At 41.0% G+C, this 27,547-nt stretch overlaps 1 protein-coding gene across 1 annotated transcript in view; it reads left to right on the top strand.

Moving 5' to 3' along the window:
- Positions 1 to 27,249, top strand: part of LOC118222401 (transmembrane protein FAM155A-like) — a 94,736-nt gene extending 67,487 nt beyond the window's left edge. The window contains exons 2-3 of the mRNA XM_035407982.1: positions 21,242 to 21,413; positions 22,407 to 27,249. Of these exons, the coding sequence (XP_035263873.1) occupies positions 21,242 to 21,413; positions 22,407 to 22,687 (453 nt within the window). The 3' untranslated portion in view covers positions 22,688 to 27,249. The remainder of the gene's footprint in view (positions 1 to 21,241; positions 21,414 to 22,406) is intronic.
- Positions 27,250 to 27,547: the final 298 nt, after the last annotated feature.

Here is a 27,547-nt window from a genome sequence, read left to right as displayed (position 1 = left end):
CGATGCCCACAAGACCCCCCCCATACAATCCACCCAGTAAATATGTGCCATTTCAGCAATGGATGGAAGAAAAGTACCCTGCTACTGGAGGGAAAGCAGAAACTTTTGTGCAATGGACAAATCTGATGCAAGTGTTCTTCAGGAATTGATTTATACTCCATACAATTTCACATATGGTACCCATTGTTGTTGCAAATATCTGGATTTCTTATTATCTGCAAATGTTCTCTGCTGGGTGACATAGTTCTGGCCTCAAAGAACATTTATTTATTGTAATGTATAATATTTCATCTTAAATATTGGGTGTTCCGACAAGTTAATCAAATTTATTCAGTCCTGTTTTGTTTCTGTAAACTTAATTTGAAAGTGCAAGGGTGTGCATTCTTGCCATAGGCAAAATATCAATGATATACTGTAGTGTGTCTCCCAAGTCCCAGCAGCGCTGATTTTGACTGCATAATAATTAAGGGGTATCACTGCATGTCAAAAGATCTAATCAAAATAATATAGCTGCAGAATTTCCGAATGTACTTAATTTTTCTTCTCACGGTTTATTTTGAACAGTTCAAAGTCATGAGTTCCATATAGGTCATTCTCTTTAGTATGAAAATGTGCATTATCGATACTTAATACGTTATCAATCACTGCGTTCATTTCTCACAAGGTTACCAACTGTACCATAGGTCAAATGTGTATTTACCATATATTTACAGCAACATGTATTGTAACCTTTTTTGGAAACTTGGTTACACTTGGCCAGTATATCAGTAGAACATGTATTATGTTTATCAGTGTTTCGCTGACCGCTGATAATGAATCATGTGTAATAAACTGCTTATGTCTTATTTATTAAGCTTTTACAACTCCTCTGCCGTTTAAAACAGCATGCACTGAGCACTGAAATGCCTTTTATGGTTTTAATGGAGTGAGCATCTGTACAGAGTGAGTGGCCCATTAAAAAAGTCTGCACGGGACGGTTTCCCCCTGGGCTGGAAATATTCGGATTGCTCAGACGGTTGCACAGCTGTGGCCTCTCTGTCTGTTCCTGAAAAACAGCACGCAGTTGCTTCACAGACAGAGCATTCTCCCGGCATAAAAAGCAGTGCCCTCCTTCACATGTCACCGAACCTTGGTGAGTAACGTTACCCATGTGCCGGCTCTGTATTAACATTGTGTAACAGAACACACTGCCACCTTCAGCAGATGAGATCTACCGTGCATTGTCGATGAAGGTTTTGTTTTTTAACTTAGCAATGAGGGCTTCACAGAGTAGACAATGGTGGAGCTTTGCAACATGTCCTGTACGGTACCAGACCCTGCGCTGCATTGCAGTTCATTCTGTTCATTCCTCTCAGGGTCAGAAGCTGCTATGGCACCTTTTGCCTCAACCGCGTGCACTGTGTTCCCTAGCAGGAACCTCATATCGGGAAACAGTGGGGTGACCAAACACCCCGTTTTTTCCCCGGTACAGCCTCGTCTCTCCCCCCCTTTTGATCTTGATTTGTCCTGCGTGCCAGTCGTACCATACTTCAGTCGTCTTTCTGACTGTTTCTGCCGTTATTGTACTGTAAGTTCTCATCGCATTACATACACAGTCCTCCAGGGAATCTCGGTCACCCTAGGCAACACAGCCGTTTTACTGTCTAGGTGAAGCTGTGCATTAAGACATATACAAGAATATGTTTGCCCTGGAGAGTGAATTGACACCAAATATCTTGAATCTATTCTCTAAATTTCCAAAAATTACTTTCTGTGTCTTACTTTATTCACTTTGAGAATATATCATCTAATATAACATTATAAAACACCTTTATAATGTTGCCTTTGGGAAGCAGGGAGCTCTGCTGACTGAAAGCACATTTTAACATCATGCAATCAAATCACGAAAACATGCAAGGACTGTTGGGTGTAATAGGTATAATACCTTTGGACAGGAAACTCCTAATGCGGACATGATAACAGGATTTCCTGTTCTAGCAATTTCAGTCAATTACCTTGGGTGTTGAGGTATGGAGATGGCTTACCTTTATTGTTGCATAAAAGTCCTGATTGATTATAATTCTATTTAGACATGCCCATTTCCCACACTTCCTGCTTCATTTTATCCTGGGAAACAGTATCACTTCTGCGTGCCTTTTATTATTTTTTTTTTTTTTCTTCTACAGCTGTGGCAGAACAAATGATATATCATCAGCCAAATAACAGCCAGAGGGGAATATACTCTTTAAGAGTGTATATGATTCTTGTTTAAATTGTCACAGAGATTCCGCTTGGAGTGTGGCAGGCATTTACAAAATCCTGCATCTTTCTGACTAGCTGTTTAGCATGGTGTTGTGCTCGTGTGTCTTGCTCCCTTCTGCAGTACAGTCATTGTTTATCTCCTGTGTACAGCCTGCTGAATAGAGACCTCCAGGAAAGAGAGAGAGAGAGAGAGAGAATGAAGGGAAGGTGGTGCCTTAGCCAGCACATATCCATAGTCTGTCTATATATCCAGACACATGTCTTAATTAGATCTTGCAGGTGTCAGTTATGATGTTGGGTTTGCAACTTTTTTGGTACATGATAGACTAATGCTGCAGTAGACACAAACAGGCAGTTTCCAAGGAAAAAGAGCATGAATTGCCAGCATCACTTAAATCAGTTATGTACGTGTGGGCAATAACATAACCCTGAGCCAAAGATTCAGGAATGAACTTGCAGGGTGTTAATGACACCCCTCTCATTTGAAGAACTTATGTAAGACCCATTGGGTATAATTGATTTAGTAAATCTTTCAAATATTCTGTTCCCGGGAACTTTTGCCTCGACTGATCTAAATGGTCCTCTAACATTCTCTGAATGTAATGTGCGTAATGTGATGAGATGAGTGATTTATTGCAACATAGGCTATCATTTACAGATTCTGGGACCCCTTCTTACAAATAGGTTTTACACCAGATATTCTCTTTTTGGGGGGGGCGCGGGGGGGGGGGGCTTTTCAGCTTTATTGGACAGGACGATGTAGAGAGACAAGAAGAACAGGGAAGAGAGAGGGAGAGACGTGCAACAAAGCTCGTGCGGTCGGACTCGAACCGCCGATGTTGCGGCTCGTAATGAGCATGTGGACAGTGCTCTACAGGCTATGCTACGAGACACCCCGACACCAGATATTCTAAGGGGTAAGAGAGTTCCTCTCTTCAGCAGTACAGAATCACACAGATGTACCTATTACCATTTCTTCACAAATGCAGCGTTTTTAGCCCTGCCTTGCAAGGTGTTCAGCCGAGGTTATGGAAAACAGCTGACAGCTGCTTTTGGGGTTACTGTGCATCTTTTTGGTGCTTAGATCAGGCGGGTCAAACTGAATCCCAAGGGGCCTGCATAGTCTTTTTGGTATTGTCCTTCCAATCAGCTGCCAATTAAGGCCTTGATAACAAGACCTTGTGGGTTCCTAAGCCAATCAATGACTTAAATTAAACACTTGTGCTGAGAACAACCGGAAAACTAGCAGACACTGCGGCCCTCCAGAAATGGAGCTTGACGCCTGTGGCTTCGGTGATTCTTTATGTGCTTCAGACATTTATTTGTCTGTTGCTTTTTGAATCATGGACCAAGTCACTGAGTCCTAAAAGTGAGTGTTTTCACCTATACTCCTCCTCTGCATTTACCTCTGTTAGGAATGCATGGGAATAGCTGAATATGCTGAATGGAATATGTCTGAGGAACTATTTTGATTATAAGCATCTCACTTCAGCCAGCCTCCTGAACACAGTGGCTGAAGCTGAAGGCTGAAAGGTCAAGTTAAGGCCTTCAGTTCCACGAACGGTCGTTCACCTCTGACTGACTAATCACAGCACCTGCATGAGCTGCGGCAGAAAAGATGAAACATAATTATCCGTGGGTGTTTTCCCCAGTTCCATTAATTTCTAGAAATTAATCTTCTGAGAAGTTAATTATTAATCATAAATGATGACTCAAGATATATTAAAGCAAAGTTCCTTTTTCAGGGTATATCCAAAAGTGCAGGTTTGATTTTGGTGCCAATGTGAACGTTTAGTGAAATTTCTATGGAAACAAATGAAAATGAGATAAAATTATGTGGAAACAGTAAAATTATTTGTGTACGAACTGATTTAGCTTTAACTTCCACTGAGTGGAGCAGTAAGATGTTTTCTTGCCTTCACAAAAAGCTGAGAAGGAGGCTTTTATGGCTTGTGGAATGAGGACTGGTGGGCAGTGAATGGGAGTCACTGCTGTCTCATTTTGGGGCGCCTGCTTTGAGGTTGTTTCAAGAGTGCTGTGTGCATCAACTTGAAGAGGTTTTGCAGCAGCCCCGAAAGTCCCTCCAGTGCCCAGCATGGGCAATCTTCTGAAGAGACCCCACTTACAGGTGCTCTGAGTGGCCTGTCCCCTGCAGATGTGTTGCCTGATCGTGGGCTCTCCCAGGGGATGTGGTACCTCCAGCTTTCGGCAATGGCTTAGGCAGTGGTATATGTGAACCGCTACCCTGTTTTAAATCATGAGGATACTTCTGGATTTAGGGTGCGCCAAGCCTTAACCCCATTGAGTAGGGAACTGCATGCTCCGAATTCCGCTTACCTTTGGGGGGGTCCGACAGATCAGGTTCACATTTTTTTAGTGTCCATCCCAACTGGTGCTTTTGATTTTAGTCCTGAGAATTTGGCTCGGTGATTATGGCAGACGATTTGAACGCAATTGGCTGTATTACTCATAGCTGTCCGTTATCCGGCAGAGGCGAAGCTTGCCAGCTGAGTGGAGGCATGGCATATATGTACCCGTCATCTGCAAATTCATCATCTCCTGTCTCACCTCTTTCCCCTCTCCTGCTTTCCCAGTAATGCCGATCACCAGCGCTCTGAGTCCGGGCCTTTCTGAGGAGGTGCCTTGCCTGGCGTGCATGCTAATTCGCTCATTAAAGCGTAGAGTGCGCTGTGTGAGTGATCTCCGCCGTCAGCCCTGGACACGTCAGGCTCCTCCTCAGTGTTGCCACGTGTTGGCTCGTGTCCCACAGTACACAATGACCCCCCACCTCCCCCTACACTCCCCCACTTTCCATGTTCAAGAACAGTTCTGCGATTGGCGGGCACAGGTAGGTTTGACCTGACCGGTAGAGCAGAGCTGCAAGCGTGGCCTGTGATGTAAACGTGCTTATGGAGACATGCCATCTCTTCTGGCAATTCGTCAGTAGGAGGGATTCTGAGAACAGGAAAGATAAGGCCACTCCATAAGGACATAATTAGTTAGTGTTCATCGAGAACGTGTAATATAGTATGCTACTTAGTTAAAGTGATGAGATGGGTGGGATTAGAGTGCTTACTAAGAGTTGGGATAGTAGTGCTTAATCTGTCCATAGGTACAGTGCAGTCTGTGTCCTGTATCAGACAGAGCTGTGCAGAAACCAATATGCTGGCAGGATTGCTGCAAAAACTGTATTTATTTATCAATATCTTCTTTACTGTACATCACACCATCTTGAATATTTCCGGGGCAGATTTGTGTCAAGTCAAGCAGCTTTGATGAAAGACCTGCATGCCTGGTTCAGCTGAGATGGTTAGGTGAGAGGACTCGCACATGGATCTGTAACACGCTGGTGCATGTGGTATTGCACATCGATCACTGGGTTCACGAGAGGACAGGCAGTGGGGGGGGTGCCAGTGTGAGGGGCTACCCTGCCAGCCACTACAATCCAAAGAGAGAGGCCTCCCTTTGTATGATGCCAGTGAAGGGTAGTGGTACGGTCAGGAGCTTGGCTTTGATCTGGGAAGTGACAGGTCCAAATCCAGGATGGGGCAATGTTTTCATACCCATGAGTGTGTAACATAAATTCCCTTCAAATATACCCAGCTACTAGATGGAAAACTATATGATTCTCCCTGAATGAGGGTATCTTCCAAACAAATGCATTATTCAGGATATTTATTTGATTATGCTTGAGCAACATAGAGCTCCTGAAAAGAGACACAGCAAGGTTGTTGGCAGGCAGACCCGCTGCTTACTCCGCAATCACAGAAAGAACAAATCATTTTCTGTAATTATCAGGAGAAAAAGGGAAATGTCTTGAATGAAAACAGGAGAACACAGAGGCAGAAATAACAATGCTCTTGTCACAATAAGAAATGTTACTTCTGACTCCCCAATACAGACACGCATTAGCCAAAGTACTTCAGGTGAAAATGGATCCGGATGTGAGGTGGATAAAGCACTGTGGGAAGTTCATTATTAATACCCTTCAGTGCAAGGAATTATTAATCTGGTCATTAAACAGGGAGAGAGACATTGCTTTCCCATAACTTCAAGGGTTTAGAAAAACTACTCTAGTTTCACGGATGCTCTATTCTCTGAGATGCATGATGCATATACATATTATATTATTATTATTTTATTTTTATTTTTTTAACCTTTGCCCTGCAACAGGTTATTGCAAGCAGATGTTGTATTGGAAAAATATCTGAGTATTTCTTAAGATTTAATCGGCAGGAAAGAAGAAGAAGAAGAAGTGTCTGAATTCAGTTGGTTTACAGGACATCAGATGGTACAGAAATGAATGTTTGTAAAAAGTGAGAGTATGAGGTCATTGTCCTTATCATTGTTGTATAGGTATAAGGTATGCGGCATACCTGCCATTCCAATTTATTACCCTTTTTTAACTCCTGTCTTGAAATTAAGGGTTCAAGTCAGATGTCAAATAAAGGCAATATGTTAGTATGGCAGGTCTGCCATATACCGTAAACCTATACAGCACAAAGAGTTTGGTACTTTTCAGAGTGCCTCACAAAGAAAAGGACAGTGCCCCCCCCCCCCCCCCCCCCTTCAAGACATTACACAAGATGTAGGTGGGGCTATACAGTCTACAGTCTACAGTGGTAATTCACTTACAGTGATGCGTAACACATGAAAGAAAGCAATAGTTTATTTAATGCGAGTATACTCAATGTCAAAGACAAAGGACATTGTAGTTACATTGCATGCTCCTTCTGTTCTCTTGATGTGCTGTCCTGAAGTATTGCCTTAACACTTTAATGCCTCTGTTAGAAGCATTGCTGCTTGTTTCTGTGTTATTTTGTTTGGTCAGCGGGATATTTCACCCAGGGGCACTTAAAGCAGTGGGTTCATGTCCATGGCAGAGTTCTCCTGTACATTTTTTTTTTGTCAGACCTTGGACTCTGGCCTGCAGTCCACGTTCATGCTCTTATTCTTTATAATGAAGCATAATGTCTCATAATGAAGCATTCAGCTTTTCAGCACCGGAAGCTAGCGTTCATGGGGAGGTCACTGTAAAATTCAAGTGTTCAAGTTCAAGGCTTAGGTTATGGTCCATTCAAGGCGCCCCTTGTTCCCACAATGCACTGTCTGAATTCCCCCTGTGTCGTCTTTTTCATCTGTCTTTGGTTCCCTTCTCTTCTCCCGACGTTCCCCTGTGAGTTGTGTTCTATTTCAGAATCACTGGCTGGTTGAATATGCGCTTTTGCTTTTTTGCATTCACTTGTCTGTCTGACCCCCTTTTGTTTGGTTCGGAAGCTATTTATGAATTTGTATTTTATTTCAACATTAATTCATAAGATATAAGATATTATTTTGTTGAATTTTCACTGACCTTGTTTTTAAAGGAGAAAAAAAAACAAGCAAATATAAATTTAGATCCACTTAAAAATGTTTTATAGACATCTGGTTTACCAGATACTTGAAGGACGCTTTTAGAAAGAATATGTAATACAGCCCAGTTATGAAGTCTTAACAAAACAGTATCTTCATGATAAATGCTTAGAAAAATGTCACCGTTGATGTATAATGCATGGGACTCCATCTACTGAATGTTATGTAACATTTGCTTAATTAGGATGTCAGGATTGCCAATAAGCCACAGGTGTTGAATTCCTCAGCTGAACTCCTGATAGCCAGTGTTCATTTAGTGGATACTCTGGTCTGGAACTTAACACTCACAAACGAACCAATTTTATAATCATTCTCAACAGTTTAAAAAATTCTACAATATTCCACTGAAAAATAAGTATATATTTTGATTAACGCACAATTGATGGGATGTTATAAACTTTTGCCTTTTTGCATTCAGAAACAAATACTGCAAGCACTATGCGTTGAATTGCTTTTATTAATTATGGATAACTCATGCAAGATATCTGTAATAGTTGTAAGTTGCAAACAGTTTTACTAGAACTCCTCAATCCATTGCATACAACACTGTATCTGCAGCGAAGAGTGATTTTGCGAATGTTTTGATACTTCTATTTTTAGTATTACAGAGCTCTGAAAAAAAATTGTTGAAATATCTCACAGCAGTATGGTAGATAGGACCTGCCATATTGGAACCCTTGGCTCAAATGTGCTGTGAAATCTCCTTTTAATTAGCTCTTAATTAATTAAGCAGGCTCTTAATCCATACCTCAGTGCCTTTCAGATGAGCCACCTTTCAGAGCGTGATTTGATTCCTTCTGACTATCTGTCTAAACATCTATTAAAATGCCATAAGAGCAAGTCTAAGTGTACTTGCAAGAGTTCTTCTTTGATACTGCTGAAGATCCAATGGCCAATACCTTTGAATTTTAATTTGATTGAGAGCAGGGCACGCCCCCCTTGTAACAATACACTCCATGATACACAATATAATTACATAATAAGACTATTGTCATTTTGTCATGAACAAAATTCTGGAATTCACTGAAAATGACCTTGGTGTCTTAATTTTGGACTCCATGGCTCTGAGGACCAATTCTGCCTTATGTATAGGCCACTGCTACAGGGTTGTAAGTGAATAGACCACAGTGTCCTAAACATGAATAGACCATACACTACAGTAGGTGAATAGACCATGCTGTACTGTAGTTGGATAGATCATGCTGTACTATAGGTGAATAGACCACTCTGTACAGTAGGTGAATAGACCATTCACTACTGTAGGTAAATAGACCATGCTGTACTGTGGACAAATTGACCATTATGTACTCTAGGTGAATAGATTGTGCTGTATTGTAGGTGAATAGACCATGCTGTGCTGTAGGTGGATAGACCATGCACTGCTGTAGGTGAATAGACCATGCTGTACTTGAGGTGAATAGATTATACTATATGGAATGGATCAAGTCTTACAGTAGGTGAGTGGGCCACCCTGGAATCTCTCTTATTGTGCAGTACTGATTTAGCCCTCTAGTAGTCAAATTTGGAATGTGTCAGGTTTCATGGTGTATACAGAAATATCTGTTTGTGGCGTGGTCAGACTCAAAGTCCTGTAATCTGCAAGGCCATTTAACTCAGTGCATGATGTCAATTAATGAATCTTGGAGTTATTTAACTTGCTGCTAATCTTAGCGTTTGCATGAAATGTTGAATGCACTCAATGGCAAGAACTGCAGTTCATACAGGTATGATTAGCATTTCATTAGTGCTTGGTTTTGAAGTGATACAAAGAATTGGGTGTGATTACAGACAGAATTCAGTCTATGTAGGAATTCATTGGTTTAGCAGTCACTGAAGTAAAAGGAAAAATACTGTGAAATTATATCCAAACGTTATTCATAGTTAAGGATAGTTAAGTTGCATGTCGTAAGGTGTTCGGATGTCTACTGTTATGCCTAGATTCAGCATTTTTTGCAGAGTAAAGTCTGGCCCCACATGTGCATTACCAATTGCTCATTCACTGCACTAAATAATAATGTGGTATACTCTCAGATAATTATTGTTGGCTGAGCTTCTTTAATGATCTTCGGAAGCACTGCAATTAGGTCTGAATCATTCATGTAAAAATGTACAGTTAATGACGTTTTATTAAACCTGAACACTACTGTAAGACATTGTGAATACTTGCTGCTAGCTCAAAATGAAATTCGCAGGGAGGAACTACACTTGCAAGCTTGATCTACATTAGGGCCCTGATGGAAGTCACGTATCTTGTGTGAATTACGTGGCTCTGTTCATCGCTCAGAGGGATGTCATCGCTCACAGAAATGTTGCAGAAAATAAAGAAAAAAACTTTGAAAGTCTCCTTGGAGAAGCGTGTGAATGATGTAGTGCAACACTTTTGTGCGTGCGGTATGTGTTTGTGTACTACGGGAACTGTAGGTTTGCAGAACAGGTCTTGTTTTGCTCTAATAGCCACTGCACCTTGATAGCAGCTCTGTGCCTATGGTAGCACGCAGTACACAGCATCCACAAAAAAAAAAAAAATAAATGGGGGGAGGGGGGCAGGCAAGGTCATTTTGAGTGGAGCCCTTTCCTGCAAACTTACTCGTGGCTAATTCGCGTCCACTCTGCTTTTATGGTGAACCAATGAAGTGAAAGGGACGAGAGGGGAGTGGCTTAGTGCGACTGAGTGAGCGCGGGGGTACGTACGCTAGGCAACCTTGCGCCAAAGAGCCCCACGGCGTGTGCGCTGGGACCGTTTGTCATCGGCTTGCTGCAGTGGAGACTGCAGTGAGAGAAGGCTTGCGCTCCTGCGCCAGCGCTGTACCTCGCAGAGTTACAGCTACACTCCTTCCTGCTCAGCACAGGAGCTGCTAACCCTCTCAGTTTGGCAACTGCGTCTAGCGCATGGCTAACAAAACACAATTCATTATTTCATTCAGCAAACACAAACATTAGCCGCAGTTTTATTTTCTTAGTAGCTAATGATATTAGCGAATGAAAACAGTGAACAAACATTGCGGTTTGGTAGGAATGTTATTGCTTGTTACCAGGGTAGTTTAGAGATTTTCCTTCGTTGTGTTTGCAGCCCGAGGCCTTTGTCTGCATGCTGTTTGCCTTTCAGATGTTCTGTGTGATACGGTGGGCTGCTTCTTCCATGTGCTGCGACTCTGGAGTTCAGCCAGCTGACAGCAGATTGGACTCTTTCCTGAGCTGGGAAAGAGGAAGCAATATCCTCCTAAGACCCAGCAATTATTTTTTGTCTTCTGTAGGGTTTTTATATCAAGAGCTATATTATTTATTATTTATTTAACCTTTATTTTACCAGGCAGGCCAATGAAGATCAAAATGCATTTACAATGATGACTGAAACCTACAGTACAAGGGTCATTCCAATGCAACATGTCTTTGTCAGCCAAAACACTTGTATTATGTCAAAATAAATAAACACTCCTACTTTTATTCTGCCGAGTCTCAGGAGGATATCTACGATTGCAAGATATTGATTGGGTGCATTCACAAACAAAACACATTATTTATATTTGGCTTTGCAAATATATTTAAATATGTTATGCCTATAAGAATTTTTTAGAACCAGAGGGGAAGAGAGAGAGAGAGAGAGAGAGAGAGAGAGAGAGAGAGAGAGAGAGAGAGAGAGAGAGAGTGTGTCTGGTGTTCTGTCCATCCTCTCATTTTCCTCACTCTGGATACACTCACAGAAACATTGATCCGGTAACATAATGCTTGAGAGCAGCATGCAGTCATCAAGAGAACAAAATTAATTGTTGCCCATGGTGGGTGTCTCACTTCAGAGTTCCCTTTGTACCTGTCTGCTGGTGCCCTCAGCGTGAGTCACACCGCACACTTCTGACATTTTCGGAGGAAAGATTTGTGCACTTTCAAATACGACTGCAGACTCTACATTTTTGTTCAGTCAAAATCTTTTATAATAAATTGATTTAGATTATTTGGAATGTGACCTTAAAGTTAAACCAGCCTAGGGGGAAAAATGCCTCTTGCTTGGTTAAACTCAGGATTGTATTCTCTCAGAAGTACAATAAAATATTTCTAAGAATGCTTGGAAAATGTCCAGGTTTGGATGTAGGGTTGAACTAATCATTGGATCAATCTGGAAAATTAATACAAATCGTCAAATTGGTTTTAAATTAAAATCAAGCATCTTATTGACACTGATTGTAATATTCTAGCAAATACACTTTGTATGACATATCATTGGCCAGTGTACATTCTGTGTGTGTGTGTGTGTGTGTGCGCGTGTGTGTGTAGGTGTGTGTGTGTGCGTGTATCTCTTGTGTGCCATAAAATCAGTGTAAAAACAAAAGTGTGGTAAAAATCAGTTAAAATGTAGAATATTGAGTGTTGTTTAATTTATATTTTAGACTCTATAAAATGGTGTAGTACCATTATTACTTTACACTAAAGAATCGATAACTAAATATACTTAATCAAAAAACAAAGAAATACATTTCTGCAATGTTGACTTAAGTCTGACGTTAATAGATGCTTTCAAATTTATAGCAGTGCGGAGCAACCCATGATAGCCAGGGTGAGCACAACCTGGAGCAAGATTAAAGGCCCTATTTTGGTGACAATGCGCCTGTGTGAAAGTTGCACACAATCGCTTGAATCACAATAGGAGGTGTGTCACTAGAATTATTTGGTGCTGTGCAAGTTTGGTGTTGAATAATGTATTTGTGTTTAAATCAGCTCAGACCAAGTTTTAATGGAAACGGTAACGCATTGTGCTATTTTGGTGGCATTGTGAATGCATCACAGATATGAATGCATGAGCATATTACCTAGATGCAAGAACTTTTTTGTTTATTTCAATTTGATTCTTTGAAATGCAATCTGTGTTCAGTTATGCAGTCCAATAGCAGCTATTTAGGCATTGCATCTTTGTGGAGTTAGTATAAGCTACTTGACTGAGAAACACAAGGATGCGAGACTGGTGCTACGTCCATCAAATAGTTTGTTAAAGAAACCCGTTTGTTAAAATTGTGGCTACTTACTCCATACATTTAGCCCAGAACACATGGGTAACCTGCTTTTAATCTTGCATTTGGCATAGCTAGGTAAACGATTGTGCAAACTAAGGAATGTTAAAAATGTGTTTCTGCTGTTTGAATGGGTCTGGTGTTACATTACAGTACAGCCGTCAGAAGGTCAGTACATTCATTGTGCCATGCTGTGTCCTACACTACATGGCCATGTGCCTTGGATGTGAGATTGACCTTATAGAGGACACATTACAGGACGTTCATACAGAGAGAGGCAGAGTCACATGTGGTGATCGGAGGTTACAGAGTACACAAGAGAGAAGGGACTTTTTGTCGGCATAACTGTTTTCCTACTGAGTGTACATTCATCTCATCAAGTGCCTACGTGAACTGTTGAACCTGTGTTCATATAGTGGTATTCAAGAAAAATTGACGTCAAAGAATCCAAGCTATTGTAAATTCAAGCTAGATGCACTTCCTTCCTGTCTCCTTTCCTGTCCTCTGGTTCACAAGTGTGTTGTCTGCCAAGTTGAAACACTAGTGGTGGCAGAGCGATGAAAAGGCACTGGACAGTGTCTCAGTCTGGGAATATTCACCCAGCATCATTGTTCATGGGAACCATTTATTGTAATTTTTAGCACTGGCATATACTTTGAATTGTATTTTGTTGGAGGGGGAAAATATTTTTTAGAAAATTAAAACTCTTCAGTGTCACCTTTCTTTTGATATCATGAGTAATGGTTCATAGTGATGTTTGTAATGAAGCCTCTCATCACACTTACTCTTCAGCCTTGACAAAATTAGCAGGTGTCTGTGGGACTAACATGCAGTTTTTAAAGTGAAAGAAAGGGGGAAATCTGATTGGACAGAATGAAATCAAACCTCCAGCACACCCAGACTTACTTTCTTCTTTTCAAACCAGCCTCATTTACAACTTTGCTGTAGTTGCACTAATGTCTGGTGTTGGGAAATTACCAAAATTGAGTTGGACACACTCTAATTTGCCAGCACCTTTGACATTTTGGCCTTGACTGCAGTAAGTAAAGTAAGTGCTATATAATTCCTTTACAATAAGTCAATAATGTTTTGCTAAGCATTTATAACTGTAGCAAACATCCCTGACCTTTTAAATAATTTCAAGCTACCTTGTGTGCGAAATCTTTATGTAACATTATCTAACAGTAGATCATGCAGATGAGTGTGATTACGATTCTGTCGGACTCTTTCTTTTGGACCATGGGATATTTCTGTCAGTTGCGAAAATTTACAGAAGTGCACTTTAACAAGTTGTCTTCAGGTTATTTCTGTCTCTTTTTGAATGCACATTTTTGTTTGTGTGGGAGTGTGTGCATTTGTGTCTGTGTGTATGTATGTGTCTATGTGACCGTGTGTATGTGTGTGTGTCCTTGTGAGTGTGTGTGTTGTGTGTGGGTGTGCATGTGTATGTGTGTGCATGCATATGTACTTCGCCATGGCTCTTATCACTGTTCTGACCAGTTATGAGGACCAGTTATGAGGAATCACATTAATGTCAAAAGCCTGACAGCAGTAGGTAAGAAAGGTTTCTTGAACCCCAAAATGCATGAAGCGGTCATGTGACATGCTAGCTAGAGCCATAGTAACTTTTTTCCTGCAGACCCATTTTATTTGGTTAGTGCATGTCTGCGATTGACTTGTTAGCACCTGCTATTGTTCAATTCGATAGCTCCACCCACTGTGGAACTCACAAGGCCCTGGCACCCTATCAGGACTGATACACTCTCAGATGGACCCTGACGAGTGTTCATAAGGGAGAGACGTCCTGCCTGATTCTAAATGGCTGCTTACTTGCTCGTTTTGGAAGACACATTTGAGCTCTCATGGATGCAGATTTCTAAAGGCAATATACTGCCTGTTTTGCAAGAACATTATGGAAGCATTTCACTGTTGAAACGAGAGATATTTAAGTACAATTTTAAATATTAAATATTTTTAAGCTACCACATAGGATATACTCTAGATGATTAATTTTTATCCAGACTTATAAGGTCTAAACGTCTTGTTGACATTTCCACTAATTTGGAATCCTCTTAAATCTTAATGTAATAACGTGTTTACTGTTTGAGAATTGCTGAATACATTAAACAACATTTCTGTATGTTTTTAAATGTGAACTCATTAAAACTGAAATGTTTCCAAATAATATTTGTCTTGTGAGATTTGAAGGATCAATAATGGAGAAGGCAAGAAGATGCCTGATGTTCCTGATAATGTATTTGCAAGACTGGTGGGCTGTGTGTGTTTAGGGTCACCTTGACACAATTCCAACCAATTTCTCTGCAGTTTGAATGTACACCTCTCGAACCCTGGCATCATGTTTTCACTGTCAGCAATATTGGATTGTACGCTTCATGAATCCTCTTTGTAATACATAACATGGATCACATCACATGTAGTCACGTACAATATCTTGCGCCATTATAGATTTTGGTTCCTGTTCAATGCATTACTTTTTCTGTGTTTCAGCTTTTTTCCGGCATGTTCTTTGCTACAACTGTGTTTCCGTAGCTGTACATGCTGGCCGTTGGTCACCGTGATCCCTTTTGTGTCTTCCTATCAACCCTCAGTGTGCAGTCCTCCTGCTCATGTATTCATCCTTTCTCGATTGCTAGTTTATTGAATTTATTGTCGCGTGAGCAGTTTTTTTTATATTGCCGCACAACCCTTGACCTTGGCTCGCCCGTAGCGACAAACTTCCCGCAGAATCCCCGAGGGAGTTGCAATCGATATTCAAAAGGCATGCTGGGAGCTTGGGGGCTCGTTTACTCGACAGCGCCCAAGGACAGTTGACAGCTTCCGCCTTCTGACCCTTTCCGATTTATACGCTCTTTGTGGGGAAAAAAAAGAGTACTGCGGATGTTCGGCCCAGGTAAATAGTGGAATCTGTAATTCAACTCACCTTCCGGCAGACAGGGATTTTGAGCTTGTCGACTGAAGATTTGTTTGGTTTGCTTAGACAGCACTCCAGACAAAAACTGTGTTTTAAGTGAGTGTAAGAGTGTCAAAGCTGTACAGGCTTTGACCTGTGTCATCACCTCCCTTTCAAACACACACACACCTTTTTTATTTCAGACAAAATTTATTTTCTCGCCACTTGGCGGGTCGGTGGGGTGGGCTGCTGAGAATTCCGCCGTTCTCTGAAAAACCTTGAAATCTTATCTTCAGTAACGTCGCTTGTGTATTCGTGGAACACATCTCCGGGTTAGACAATGAATGCATCGCCCGCTGCCTTTGTCCTTAAATCCAGGGCAGGGACTGCAGATCCTCTGGCATGTGGCCCTGGCTCGTAAACAGAGTGCTGGAGATAATACCACACTTTGGAGGCAGGGAAAATGCGGTGTCAATACTGGCTCTGACTGAGTGAGGTTTTTTTTTTTTTTCTGAACAAGGAGCGATTGAGACAGCTGAGTCAGTGCTTTAAGGAGATAAAACTCCATACACACATCACCTGCATGGCACTGCAGGCAGCTGAAAAGCTATCTGTTGCGGACATATTCGCTTAATTGCATTTCATTAATTTCATAACATTAGGCAATCCACAAAGTGAGGCTGGATAACACTGGAGATATTACAAACAGGAAGGACACATAAAAAACAGGAAGTGATACATTCAAAGAAGGAACAAGTGAACAATAATGAAATTAATAAGAGATAGAAAGACGAATTCTGGCAGTTTTGACCTTTAAGCAATTGCAAGTGAGAGTAAACACCGACCAGTTTCTATATTATATGCTTGTCAGCTCTTTAACTTTGAACAGAGGCTGGTGACCTTGTCGACACTGTGACCACCATCCAGTCAGTTAGGCATCTACAATTTCTGGTGTGCCAAACTCAGAAAGCCTGAAGAAAGGTATATGTATCCACATGTCCTGGATTTGTGCGTTTCAGCATTTGTACCAGGGTGACATTTTTGACCAGCAAAGTTATAACAGTATACGTGCCTCACTTTGACGCAATCTTCTGGGGATTGGACCTCGGCCTTCATAACCTGACTGCTGAAATCCAAATCCAAGGGTGTGCAGTCGAAAGTGCTGATGCCTCATAGCAGCTCGCTCTCTCTCTCTCAGTCTCTCTCTCTCTCTCTCTCTCTCTCTCTCCTCTTCTCTCTCTCTCTTTCTCTTTTTCTCCCCCTCTAAAATGGTCTGGGGTAATTTATCATACCATGATGGCAGAGAGTGATCTCTGTTCCTCCCTCAGAGAGCAGAGCTGTAAGTAGGACAAACTACAGCTCATCCGAGCCATCATGTCCATTACAGCTGCAAACTGCAGCTGCCAGCTGTCAGCCTTACTGACATTTACAAAAATATGATGCCTTTATTTCATTATTTTGATTACTTATTTATTTGTTTGTACATTTGCATTTATTGGCAAAACAGCATTTTATAGAAATGCAAACAGAGAATGTACTAGTGGGGTAAAAAGAACATCGCAGAGCGAATAACATGTAATTATCATTCATAAATATACACAGCATGGCAATTTCCATAACAAGGGCAAATAAGGGTGCATCTGTAGGTAAGGTAGATTAGGTGTTACCTACACTTTAGACATTATGTTGAATGCTCATTTCATAATTTATGAAACCCTTCTATGGCAACAACCTTTTTATGACTTTATTATGCTCCCTCCTGACTCACACCAAGCACTTTGACTCCATGTTTGTATCTACATTTTGTGACCACACTGGGGCAAAATGAACAGCTCAAGGCAGCATGGGGCGATGCAATTGGATATAGAAATATCCAGGGATGTATGGGGAAAGAGTCTGTCCAAAATGAATACCTGCTCCATTAAGAGTAGACACCAGCGTATACAATTTGAAGAGTCATGTATCAACTGCATTATTCCAAGTATAAATTGCACAGGATTTGTCCTCCTGTTTGTCCAGGTGGGGATTGGTTCTAGGCCTCCAGGGGCGCTCCAAAGGTGGATGGCACACTCAAATTCGGAAGTGAAGTGAATGGAAGTCACCATGGCGATGCTTGTGTATTAAACACAATATAAACACGTAAGCCACAGAAGATGTACAGTAATGTATACATGTAGGCAAATCTGCCTTAGCAACCGCACAAAACTGCGCCAGCGTCATTTCCACGGTGACCGTGTCAGGCGGTGATCGCGGCTGTGGCGGTAGGCAGGTTCGCCCTCGTTCCGCACTGACAGGAGTGAAGGCCGGGTTTATTTATCAACGAACGCAACAGCGGTAACTGCCATGGTAACCTCTAAACTACTGTCCATGTGCCGATGAAGCCCTGATAATACAGAAACAGGAAGTGACATGATGGAAACAGTCATTGTGTTGTCTTGACGAGTATCTGCGATAGATTGTCTTGCAAGCAGACAGTTGATGTTTATTACCGTCCTTCACGTGTTCTCCATGCCTTTGTGCCATTGTTGTCTTGCCTATTTGGTCTAAGCAGTCCTCAGGCCTACAAATATGCAAATCCTTTTGCTTAGAAGATTAATTTACAAAATGTAACAAGAGGAAACATAACTTTGTTTTAATGGAGATTGAAATATTGATGGCAGTACAGATTAGAATCAGGTTAAAGAAGAAAAAAAAAGTCTTGACATTCACAGATTGATGGCTTGTGTTTTCAGCACAATTTGCTTCGAAAAACAGAGGGCCAATCTGTATAGATCTGGAGGAATTATCTTTGTCCTGTGTCGTCAGCCAAGATTCTATTGCACTGTGCGGGAGCAAATGGCTTTTGGATTAATGTCACAATGTGCCAAATTAAATGCCACAGTGATGGTGTGGTAATATCCCTGTGAAACATTGCCTGCACAGACATACAAGCATAAGCATGCATAAACGCACGCACATATATGTGCGTCCACACACACACACACATGCATGCACACGCACACACACATTCACACACATACACCCAAATCTATGTCTATTTTGTGATGACTTTGGCAGGAGCTATGCAAGGAACAGATGTAATTTAGTTTTTTTTTTTTTTTTTTTTTTGGGAGATTTTGACTGCTTATTTGAAGCCAGACCAAAGCATTCTCCGCATGTTTATGTCATCCTGTTGCCATAGATCCCCAGTTTTGCTTATTTTACCTCCTCCTTAAAGTGAACCCCTGTAACAAACATACAATGGCACATCACTAATAAAATAGTGACCAGACCAGAGGCTAAATCTCAGCTCCATACAAAGAAACAATAAGCCTGTTTTCCAACATTTCTTAATTGTGTATCAATATACAATGTCATATTTATTTATTTATTTATTTGTCGAATACTGGCACTAACTCATTATGCGTTTAACTCTGCAAGAGAATATTTTTGTCCCCACTGAACTTTCGGACACTGACAATTTCTCTGTGCTGATGGTCTATTTGTTTTTTTTTGGCTGGACTGCAACAGTGGGACCAGCCCTATAAACGCGAATGTCTGTGACTGAGTAACTGAGTGAGTGATGAAGTTACACCACGCATGTCTGTGACTGAGTGACTGACTGATGAAGTTACCCCATTGGTCAGCCGGTTCAGTCCAGCCGTATACTAGGTTTTGACCTGGTCTTGTTTTACCTATTATCAATCTAAAGGGCAGCTTGTCTGATGAAGTAGTTCAGGTAGTAGCTGAATAAAGGCTACAGGGACTGCCTGGAGCACACAAATACAACCGACTGGCAACAGGCCCGGTGCCCTACAGCCACCAGGCAGGCTGTCAGGTGTTTGATTCCACAACAAATAACAGCTTCATAAAGGAAATCTGCAAACCGATTCCCAGCTAAAGGCTCTGAGTTTTCTTGATGCTGCATAAATATTTCAGATCTCGAGGAAAATGACATGATCTACGATTACACACTTCGCATTCAGTCACCGCACTGGCTTGGCGAATGCCTCAGACTGTCAACATTATTCTGCCTGCTTGTAATTATATTGTAACGAATGATGTGTTAGATTCACTGACATGTGATATCTGTGCATCTAGCCCGGCCAATCTCTAAAAGCCGGCACTGGGACCCAAGACTCCTTCCTGCTCATAAAAAAACATCCGGAAGGAGAGGGGTGTCCCCTTCCCCTTTTGTCTGTTTAAATATAAATGCAAATATGATTTATGCAAGGTAAGAAATGCAATTTGGCATGTGGTGCAAATAAGTAACGTCTTTGTGATGTGAAAGATAGACCAGTCACCCAAGTCATTAACGCTCTCGCTGAACATGGCCTGTAGCTGTATGTCTGGATGGCGACCGATTCATTTCTCAGAGTATGTGGACGGAACACGAAGGTGTAAAAATTAATTAAACCAATGGATAATAATACGATAGGCCTGGATTCAATCAATTGAAAAATTACATAAGGGATAATGTCGCTTTATTAAAATAAAAGTTATTTAATTTAATTTGACAATGATAATGTATGAACTACTTTCGGGTTGCATATAGGGGCTTATTTTGAAAAAAAAAAAAGATTGGCTTGCTATGTGTTACCCCTTACTTATGAAAGAGCCCCTATTCCATATCAAAGGATACCCAAATAAGTGCAAAGCAAGAATATGGCTGGGCATTTTTACGGCATAAGCTGTGCGACTGCATAACGTTGTTCATTTCAATGCATACATCCTGTCAGTTGCACAGAATATCACAGGTTTGGCATGGTGAGTATCTAACTGGTCAGTAGGGGTCATGTGACAAGGAGGATGTGAGCTCAGGATTGCTCTTGCAGAATTTGGTTCACCACTAGAAACAAGGAGAGGAGAGTGACTGATGATCTTAAGCACTGTGGCCTTTACTAGGATGATCAGAAGACATGGGGCAAATTTGACAAGAGCAGGCCTTCCTGTCAAACTAGTCTCAATGGTTTACTGATAATCTATGGTTAATTTCTGTTTCACCTCATCAAATATGGTATCAAATCTCTAAATTAATTCATGAATGAGTGGAAATAAGAGAATCATAAGTATCTGACCGGCTTCTGTATTTAACTATATGGCTTCTGCGTTTGCAAAAAGTTTGAACTCGACTGAGTTAAGCTGTGTGGTGCTGTGCTCAGGACCTTGCTCTGTCGCGCAGTGACAGTACTGAAGATCAATACGAAATGAAGGCTATCATCACTCATGAAGAGGGATGCAGAACTTTAACGTGGGGCCCCAAACAATAGGCTAAGAGTGGCATGACTTTTTAATAAAAACAGGAAATAAGAGTAGCTTATTAATTTACAATCGAACCAGCCAAGCCTAGTCATTTCCTGTGCTGCAGTGGTATGTTGAACACCAAGGCTATATAGTGCCCTCTAGTGGAAGAAAGATCAAATTGCATTTTAACATTGAATTGCTTATCCGGCAGTTTGTTGTTTTGATGAATAAGCATTTATCTGTTATTGCTTTGTATTGGTGCTGGCCTTTTTTTATTTTTTATCTGTTTGGCGCACACAATGTGCTTGAGTGGCGCAGGTGGCAGTAACCATGGCGATCTCTGCGAACAGGCGAAGCGCTCGAGGGCAGGGCTGACGAAGACAGACGGCGCGATGATCTGTAATCGATGTGAACGGAATCCAAATTCTCACCTTGTCGATCTTGTCTCCCGCAGGTTGCATACAAACCTTGGCTGTGCTCCCAGTACTTCCAGGTGACGCAGATGCATTGCAGCAACAAGATCTCGTGCAAGCAATACTGCCTGGAGGTCCAGCAGAGATGCCCGTTTATACTGCCGGACAATGACGACCTCATTCACGGAGGAAGTCCCAGTTTTATATGTACAGGTGGGTCCAGCTTTCGAATGTACATGTGTATACTGTGAAGCGGGTGGGGGGCGGGGGGTGGGGGGGGGGGCGGGAGTGTTCATTCTACTGCAGTGCAGCCTGTTCTTAACTATTAAAAATATATTTAAGTACAAACTATCATCACTTGAACATTGTGTTCGGTGTCTGCTGTTCCTGAAAGAAAGAGAATGTAAGAATAAATAATACCAACAAATTGTTGTTTGTTCAAAATCTTGTCATCTAAAGACAACGTGCCATAGATTGCGGCAAGATTGATTTCCCTGCTTCGACGCATGCATGCGGACACAGGAGCAATGAATGCAGGATTCGCAAAGTCAACACACCAGGAGAAACCTAACTGCAGCCCTAGCTCATTCTGACATCTAGTGGTCGGCTGTGGAATAGCACTGCAGACACCATGAATCTGTTTCACAGCATTACATTTCATTTACATTTCAGGATCTAACAGATGCTCTTGTCCAAAGAGACCTATACAGATAACTTTTTTAAACAGTCAATTTATACAGCTGGGTATTTTTACTGAAGCAATTCAGGTTAATAACCGTGCTCTAGGGTACAACAGCAGTGCCCCTCCCCAAAATCGAACCCACAACTTAGAGTTACAAGCCCAGTTTCCTGACCATTGTACTGCATGGCTGGCTGGATCAGTCCCTGTGTCACTGAATAATCCTAGGGGCTGATGCTGATTAATGCAGAGAAAATCACATGTCTCCTTCATGGCTGCTTCGCTGGACTCAATCAGTCATACTTGTGTATATCAGCCATTAGAGAGCCAACTGCGTATTCAATCAAACCAATTAAAGAAGTACACACGTGGGATGTGCTGCTTAACTGCTTATGACATACTCTTGTTTCATAAATATAATGAGACGTTATATATAATTTATGTATTTTACGACTTTGTTTGACAGTAATCACTGCATACTTTTCTTGTATTCAAATAACTTTTTGTGTTGTTTTTTTATATCGTAGGGCTTTTACAGAAACAGTCGACCAACACGGAAACAGAGTGCTGTGATGTCCGATGGGACTTCAAAGCGGACAGCCAATCCAAAGGGACTTTTAAGAGGACTCACCCCTCTTGTCACCACCGGACGTCGGTCACGACATCCGCGGCGGCCAGACTGTGTAACAGCAGGCTCAAGCTCTGCGTTCTGGTCCTGGTCCTCATACTGACCGCAGCACAGAACTCAACAGGGCTCGCCATTGGGTCATTCTCAGCAGTGGAGGAGAGCTCCACCAATGAGGAGTGAGGGGAACATCCCCCTTCTGCTGGGATCAGAGGAACGTGTCAATCACCTCCCTCCCCCCCGCGCACGGGCTCCCCCGAAGGCGCCACCCAGCCTAGGTCTTGTGGGTAACATCTGCAGGATCTTCTGGGTAATGGGAACGGGGAAAACAGAGTGTATGACTGGAAACGAAGGACACACAAACTAAAAAAAGAACAAGAAAACACCGCAGCCTTTGTAGAATACAAATGGCTACTTCAGAGCTGAGTTCTCTCACAACATTTTATACGTTGTGTTCAACTGTTTGAATTGTGTTTTGCACTAGATAACTACAGGATTTTATGTATGTGCTCACTTGTTTGGTTTGTTGATTTGTCATTGGGCATGAAGGAAGTCGCTTTTGGAAATGGCTAGGTAATTAACAGGGAAGTGTGTGAGTGAGTCAGCTTGTGTGTGTGTGTGTGTGTGTGCATGTCCATCTTGTTGTTTCTTTTCTGATGTTTTGTTTAATTTGCAAATGAAGGTACACAGAAACACAAAAACAGATGCTACTTTACCATGATGTGGCAAATGAAGGTTGTTACTGGCGAAATCATCCCACGCCAAAGCACACACACAGCGCAGCCTCACTTATGACAGTATTAGTAGGCTGACCAGGTGATGCAGTAGTCCATCCAAGCTTATTAATACACGTCAGTTTTTTCTGTCTCTAACACATCATCCAGTCTTTGGGTGACTGCAAATTATGAGGACCGTTGTTTAATACTATGTAAGATGATGAAAATATTTACATTTCAAGTAGACTGAGTCCCAATGAATCATTTCAATCATGGGTGGTCACTGAACAGTCATAACACACTTTACAAAACACATGGTACCTGTTTACTTGAAAAAACGCTTAGTTTTGCCAGGTTAGTTGCTGTAAACTGCATTTCTGAGAGTTTGCGTTGGTAAATGTACAATGCCATATTCGTAGCAAAATCCTAATTTCATTGTTTGTCATTTATAAGCTAAATAATGGATTCCTAAGAACAACACAATTTCATATCTAAAAAGAAAAATTCTTAAATTAATGTTGCACCCATTCTGCTGACCGACTGAAAGTTTCACTTATTTTATTTTTATTTTTATAAAGCTAGCTATCATAAATAATGTAGCAATTATCTCAAAAAATGTAGCTGGGTGTATAAACCTATAATGCGATTAAACATTTTTATTGCATCACACTTTTCCAAAACTGGCTAACTATGAATCTAAAAATCTGTCTAAAAATTGATTCTATTTATAAAAATTAAAAAAAAAATTTAATATACATATCAGAACAAAAATCTGGTCAGCCTATATAATCATGTTCAAAGTGGGTATCGGTAAGCTTCCTGTCTCTTTATGTTACAGAGCATGTGCATGCATGTGAGATCTTGCTACTGCATATCACTTCCTGTCACACCAGCCAGGCCAGTTACACACCGATACACACAGCTGTAAAACTGGGCCTTGAAACAGGAAGTACTTAGTAACAATGCCATGCTGTGACTCAGAGATGGGTCAGTTTAGCCAATCAATATCAGTCTGGGGATCCTGTTTGTGTCCCATTCAGCAACTCACCAGCTCAGAAGCAGCTCCATGACCCCCCAGTTATGTTTACTGTCCCGAAACCACTGCATTTGTCTGTTGTGTATATTAATGTCACAAGGCCATGTATTACAATGGTTGATTTAATGATTTAAACTCGATTTTACCTTACCCAAATGGCCGAGAATGTTTTTATTTTTCTTTCTTTTTTTTTTTTTAGTTCCAGCAACACATACATTGTGTGACTCATAATAACAAAGTCATTTCCCACTACCTGCTACACAGTGAATGAAGAACAAAAAGATTGTTATAACTGTACCCTCAGGGTAGGTCAGCAGTGTGGATTGAAAGAATATAAAGGAAAAATAGAAGAATGTCATAGACCCATGTCCTTTTTGCTGAACGTACATTTGATTGCATTGAGTAAAGGGCTTACTAAATGTTTACACAAACACGCACACGAACACACACATATGCACACATGCACACGCACACACACGCACACACACACACACACACACACACACACGCATACCCATAATCACACACTCGCTTGCGTATAGTACACTATTTGCATTGCATACGAACATGCTTAAGGTCTGTTTAAAGCGCATGCTTGAAGAGTAAACCTCAACGAGAACGCATGCTTTCTAGTTGTTTCATTCCGTGCTTTAGAAAAGAATGAAGGATTTTAAAACCTACCAGCAGAAGCAGAAGCCCAGAGAGGGGCTTTGTGTGGAAGATTCCGGGTCCTTGATGCACTGCTTTCAGTGTGAAGGAAGGAGTCATAAGGGCTTATATTAAACAAGGTTTCCTTCCATTGGTACCGCTCTGCAGTGGCTGGGGGTGCGGATGTGAAAATTGTATCAGAGCACAGTGCCGAGGCACACACACACACACCTATGCACATGCGTACACACACACACACACACACATGTATGTGCATGTGCATGCACACACACACAAGCATGCACACAGACAAACAGGTGAGCACACACACACTTATATGAACACCATGTGGTGTGCACAAGTCCCAGCTTGCAGTTCGGAAAGCTCTGCATCAAGGTTTTCACAAACTTTTCAGCAGCCACTTAAAGCCAGTATTCCTCTTTTCAAATATTTTTTGTTTGTTTTTCTTTTCTTTGATACCGAAGTTATTGAAATTGTATACAACTCATTACAAAAAAAGAGGGCAACCTGCTTCATAAATTTCATCTTTGTTTGGTAGGTGAGAAATAATTTGATAGTTCATGCCTCTGAAAGACCACAAGGCCATCAATGTCACTTAAACGCTATTAAAGATCTACTGCACATTTGCAATCTCTGCTGAACGAGTTCAGTGCTTCACCTGTCAGTCCCCATCCATCGAAAGCATAACTGGCTGTCAGCTTTCAAAATGTAAACAGGGTAAGAGAAACTGTAATAACACCTTCTGAAATTTATGTATCCATAATGTATTGCATTTCCAGACATCTCATCTCTTTTTAACATACTGCAAGTCAGTCATGTTACTTTGTTTCCAGCTAATTCTGGGAAGCAGTAGCCAGAGGTGCACCCATGTTACACAGATTCATCTCTTCACTCAGCTATTTCTGCTAATTGCATTAATATTTTTTGTCATGGGTGAGTCATGCGTGAATTGATCCTTGTCTGTGTCAGCAGCTTGCATTTGCTTGGTTGAAACTGTTTTGAGTTACAGACTGAAGGAAAAATACATTATTTTGTCATGCACCTCATCCCCTGTTAAATCTAACCCCTCTTCTATTCCATTTTTGTTTTTGTTCCTTTTTGTATTGAGTCTCCATGTAACAGTAAACAAACATACTTTGCAGCTTCACCTAATCTCCCAAAATAATAACATATGGCTCCACTGTGCGTAAGAACATAGAATACTTCGGCCTTGGTGGAAGTCCCCACAAGCCATTAAAGCAGATAAATTAAGGATTCCACTAGCTTTGTAAGATGGCTTGTGTGAGTGGAACGTCTACATTTCAAAGATTCCCTCAAGAATATTAGTCTTGGTGCATAAAGGAGTCAAATCCCTGAAACTACAACAAAGTACTCTCTCCTCTCACCCACCATCTACTTATTAATTATCAACGTTTAATAGAATAAGGTAATTTTTATATAACCTGAAGACTGAAATAGTATGCATAAATGCATAGCGCAGTTTAAGAAACTATTTTTGAAAAAAATGCAGTATTTTGATATTGTTACACAAATTTACAAATGTTTTGTTTCAGCTCAGATTTCTGTATTTTATCTATCAGTGTACAACAGACGATAATGTGTTAAGTAAAAAAGAGAACATACAGTAAAATAAGCTTTTTTAAAAGAAAATACTCAAACCCATTAATGCCAAACAAATGAACACGTTAGAATGCATGATCATTCCGGTAATGCTAAAGTTAGTCAGAGTGCAAGAGTGAATGTTTAGAATAGGCTTGCCTGATAATATTATCTTGTCACGTTTTGGGTTTGTTCTTGTAGCTTGACTACAGTAAGGAAGTCACAACGAAAGCATGTATAATCTCAAAAATTTCCCATTGTTACGCACAGCTGTGGCTGTTTTTGCTTATCCTGTATAAAATTGATGAATTTGGGTCTACTACCGCGCATGATGTCGCAACCACTAAACTGCATGTCTGAAATGGAAGCATCCAGGATATCCTGAGGCCTAGTGCTAGAAACATCATGAGCTCATAAACATCGCCACACTTCCCCAATGTGCATACGTTATGTTGAAGGAAGGACAAGAAAGATTTTGAGTACTTTATTATGCTTATGGTGCTATGCCATCACCAGGTTGGTATAGATCTGTGTAATATGCATTATCTCCTCACAAAATTCTGGTTGTATCTGGTTGGATGCTTAAACAAGAGGCATTTCAATCATATTCTTGCAAATCCAAGTCTGTGAACTCCTGAAAGAAGGATTGTAGCCCTTGGAGGTGCAATCGTAAAAAAAAAAAATGTTCAGTGAATGTTTCCCTTCTACTCCAGAGAAACATACAGTGCCATGTCAAGTTTATGTCAGAAAACTAAAGTGAAGCAACAGATTCCAAACTAGCCTCTCTATGCTACACATAATATATAACACAGTAAGACAACAGGTATCTGGAAACAGCTCAATATTCTCTCTATCATATAATACCCACTGGCCACAGAAATCATCAAAACCTATTAAATACTTGGCCTAGATTACACATACATGGCACTGTAAACCTGGAATTGAGACTCAAGAAGACAGAGAAGGCTTATGTAAAATATTTCAGTCACTACAGGCTTGGTGTAGTATGAAAGAGGAGAGACA

This window comes from Anguilla anguilla, chromosome 3, assembly GCF_013347855.1.
Source record: "Anguilla anguilla isolate fAngAng1 chromosome 3, fAngAng1.pri, whole genome shotgun sequence".
In the NCBI taxonomy this organism is placed as follows: Eukaryota; Metazoa; Chordata; class Actinopteri; order Anguilliformes; family Anguillidae; genus Anguilla; species Anguilla anguilla.
Note: the sequence above shows the minus strand (reverse complement) of the source record. Positions and strands in the feature narration are given on the sequence as shown.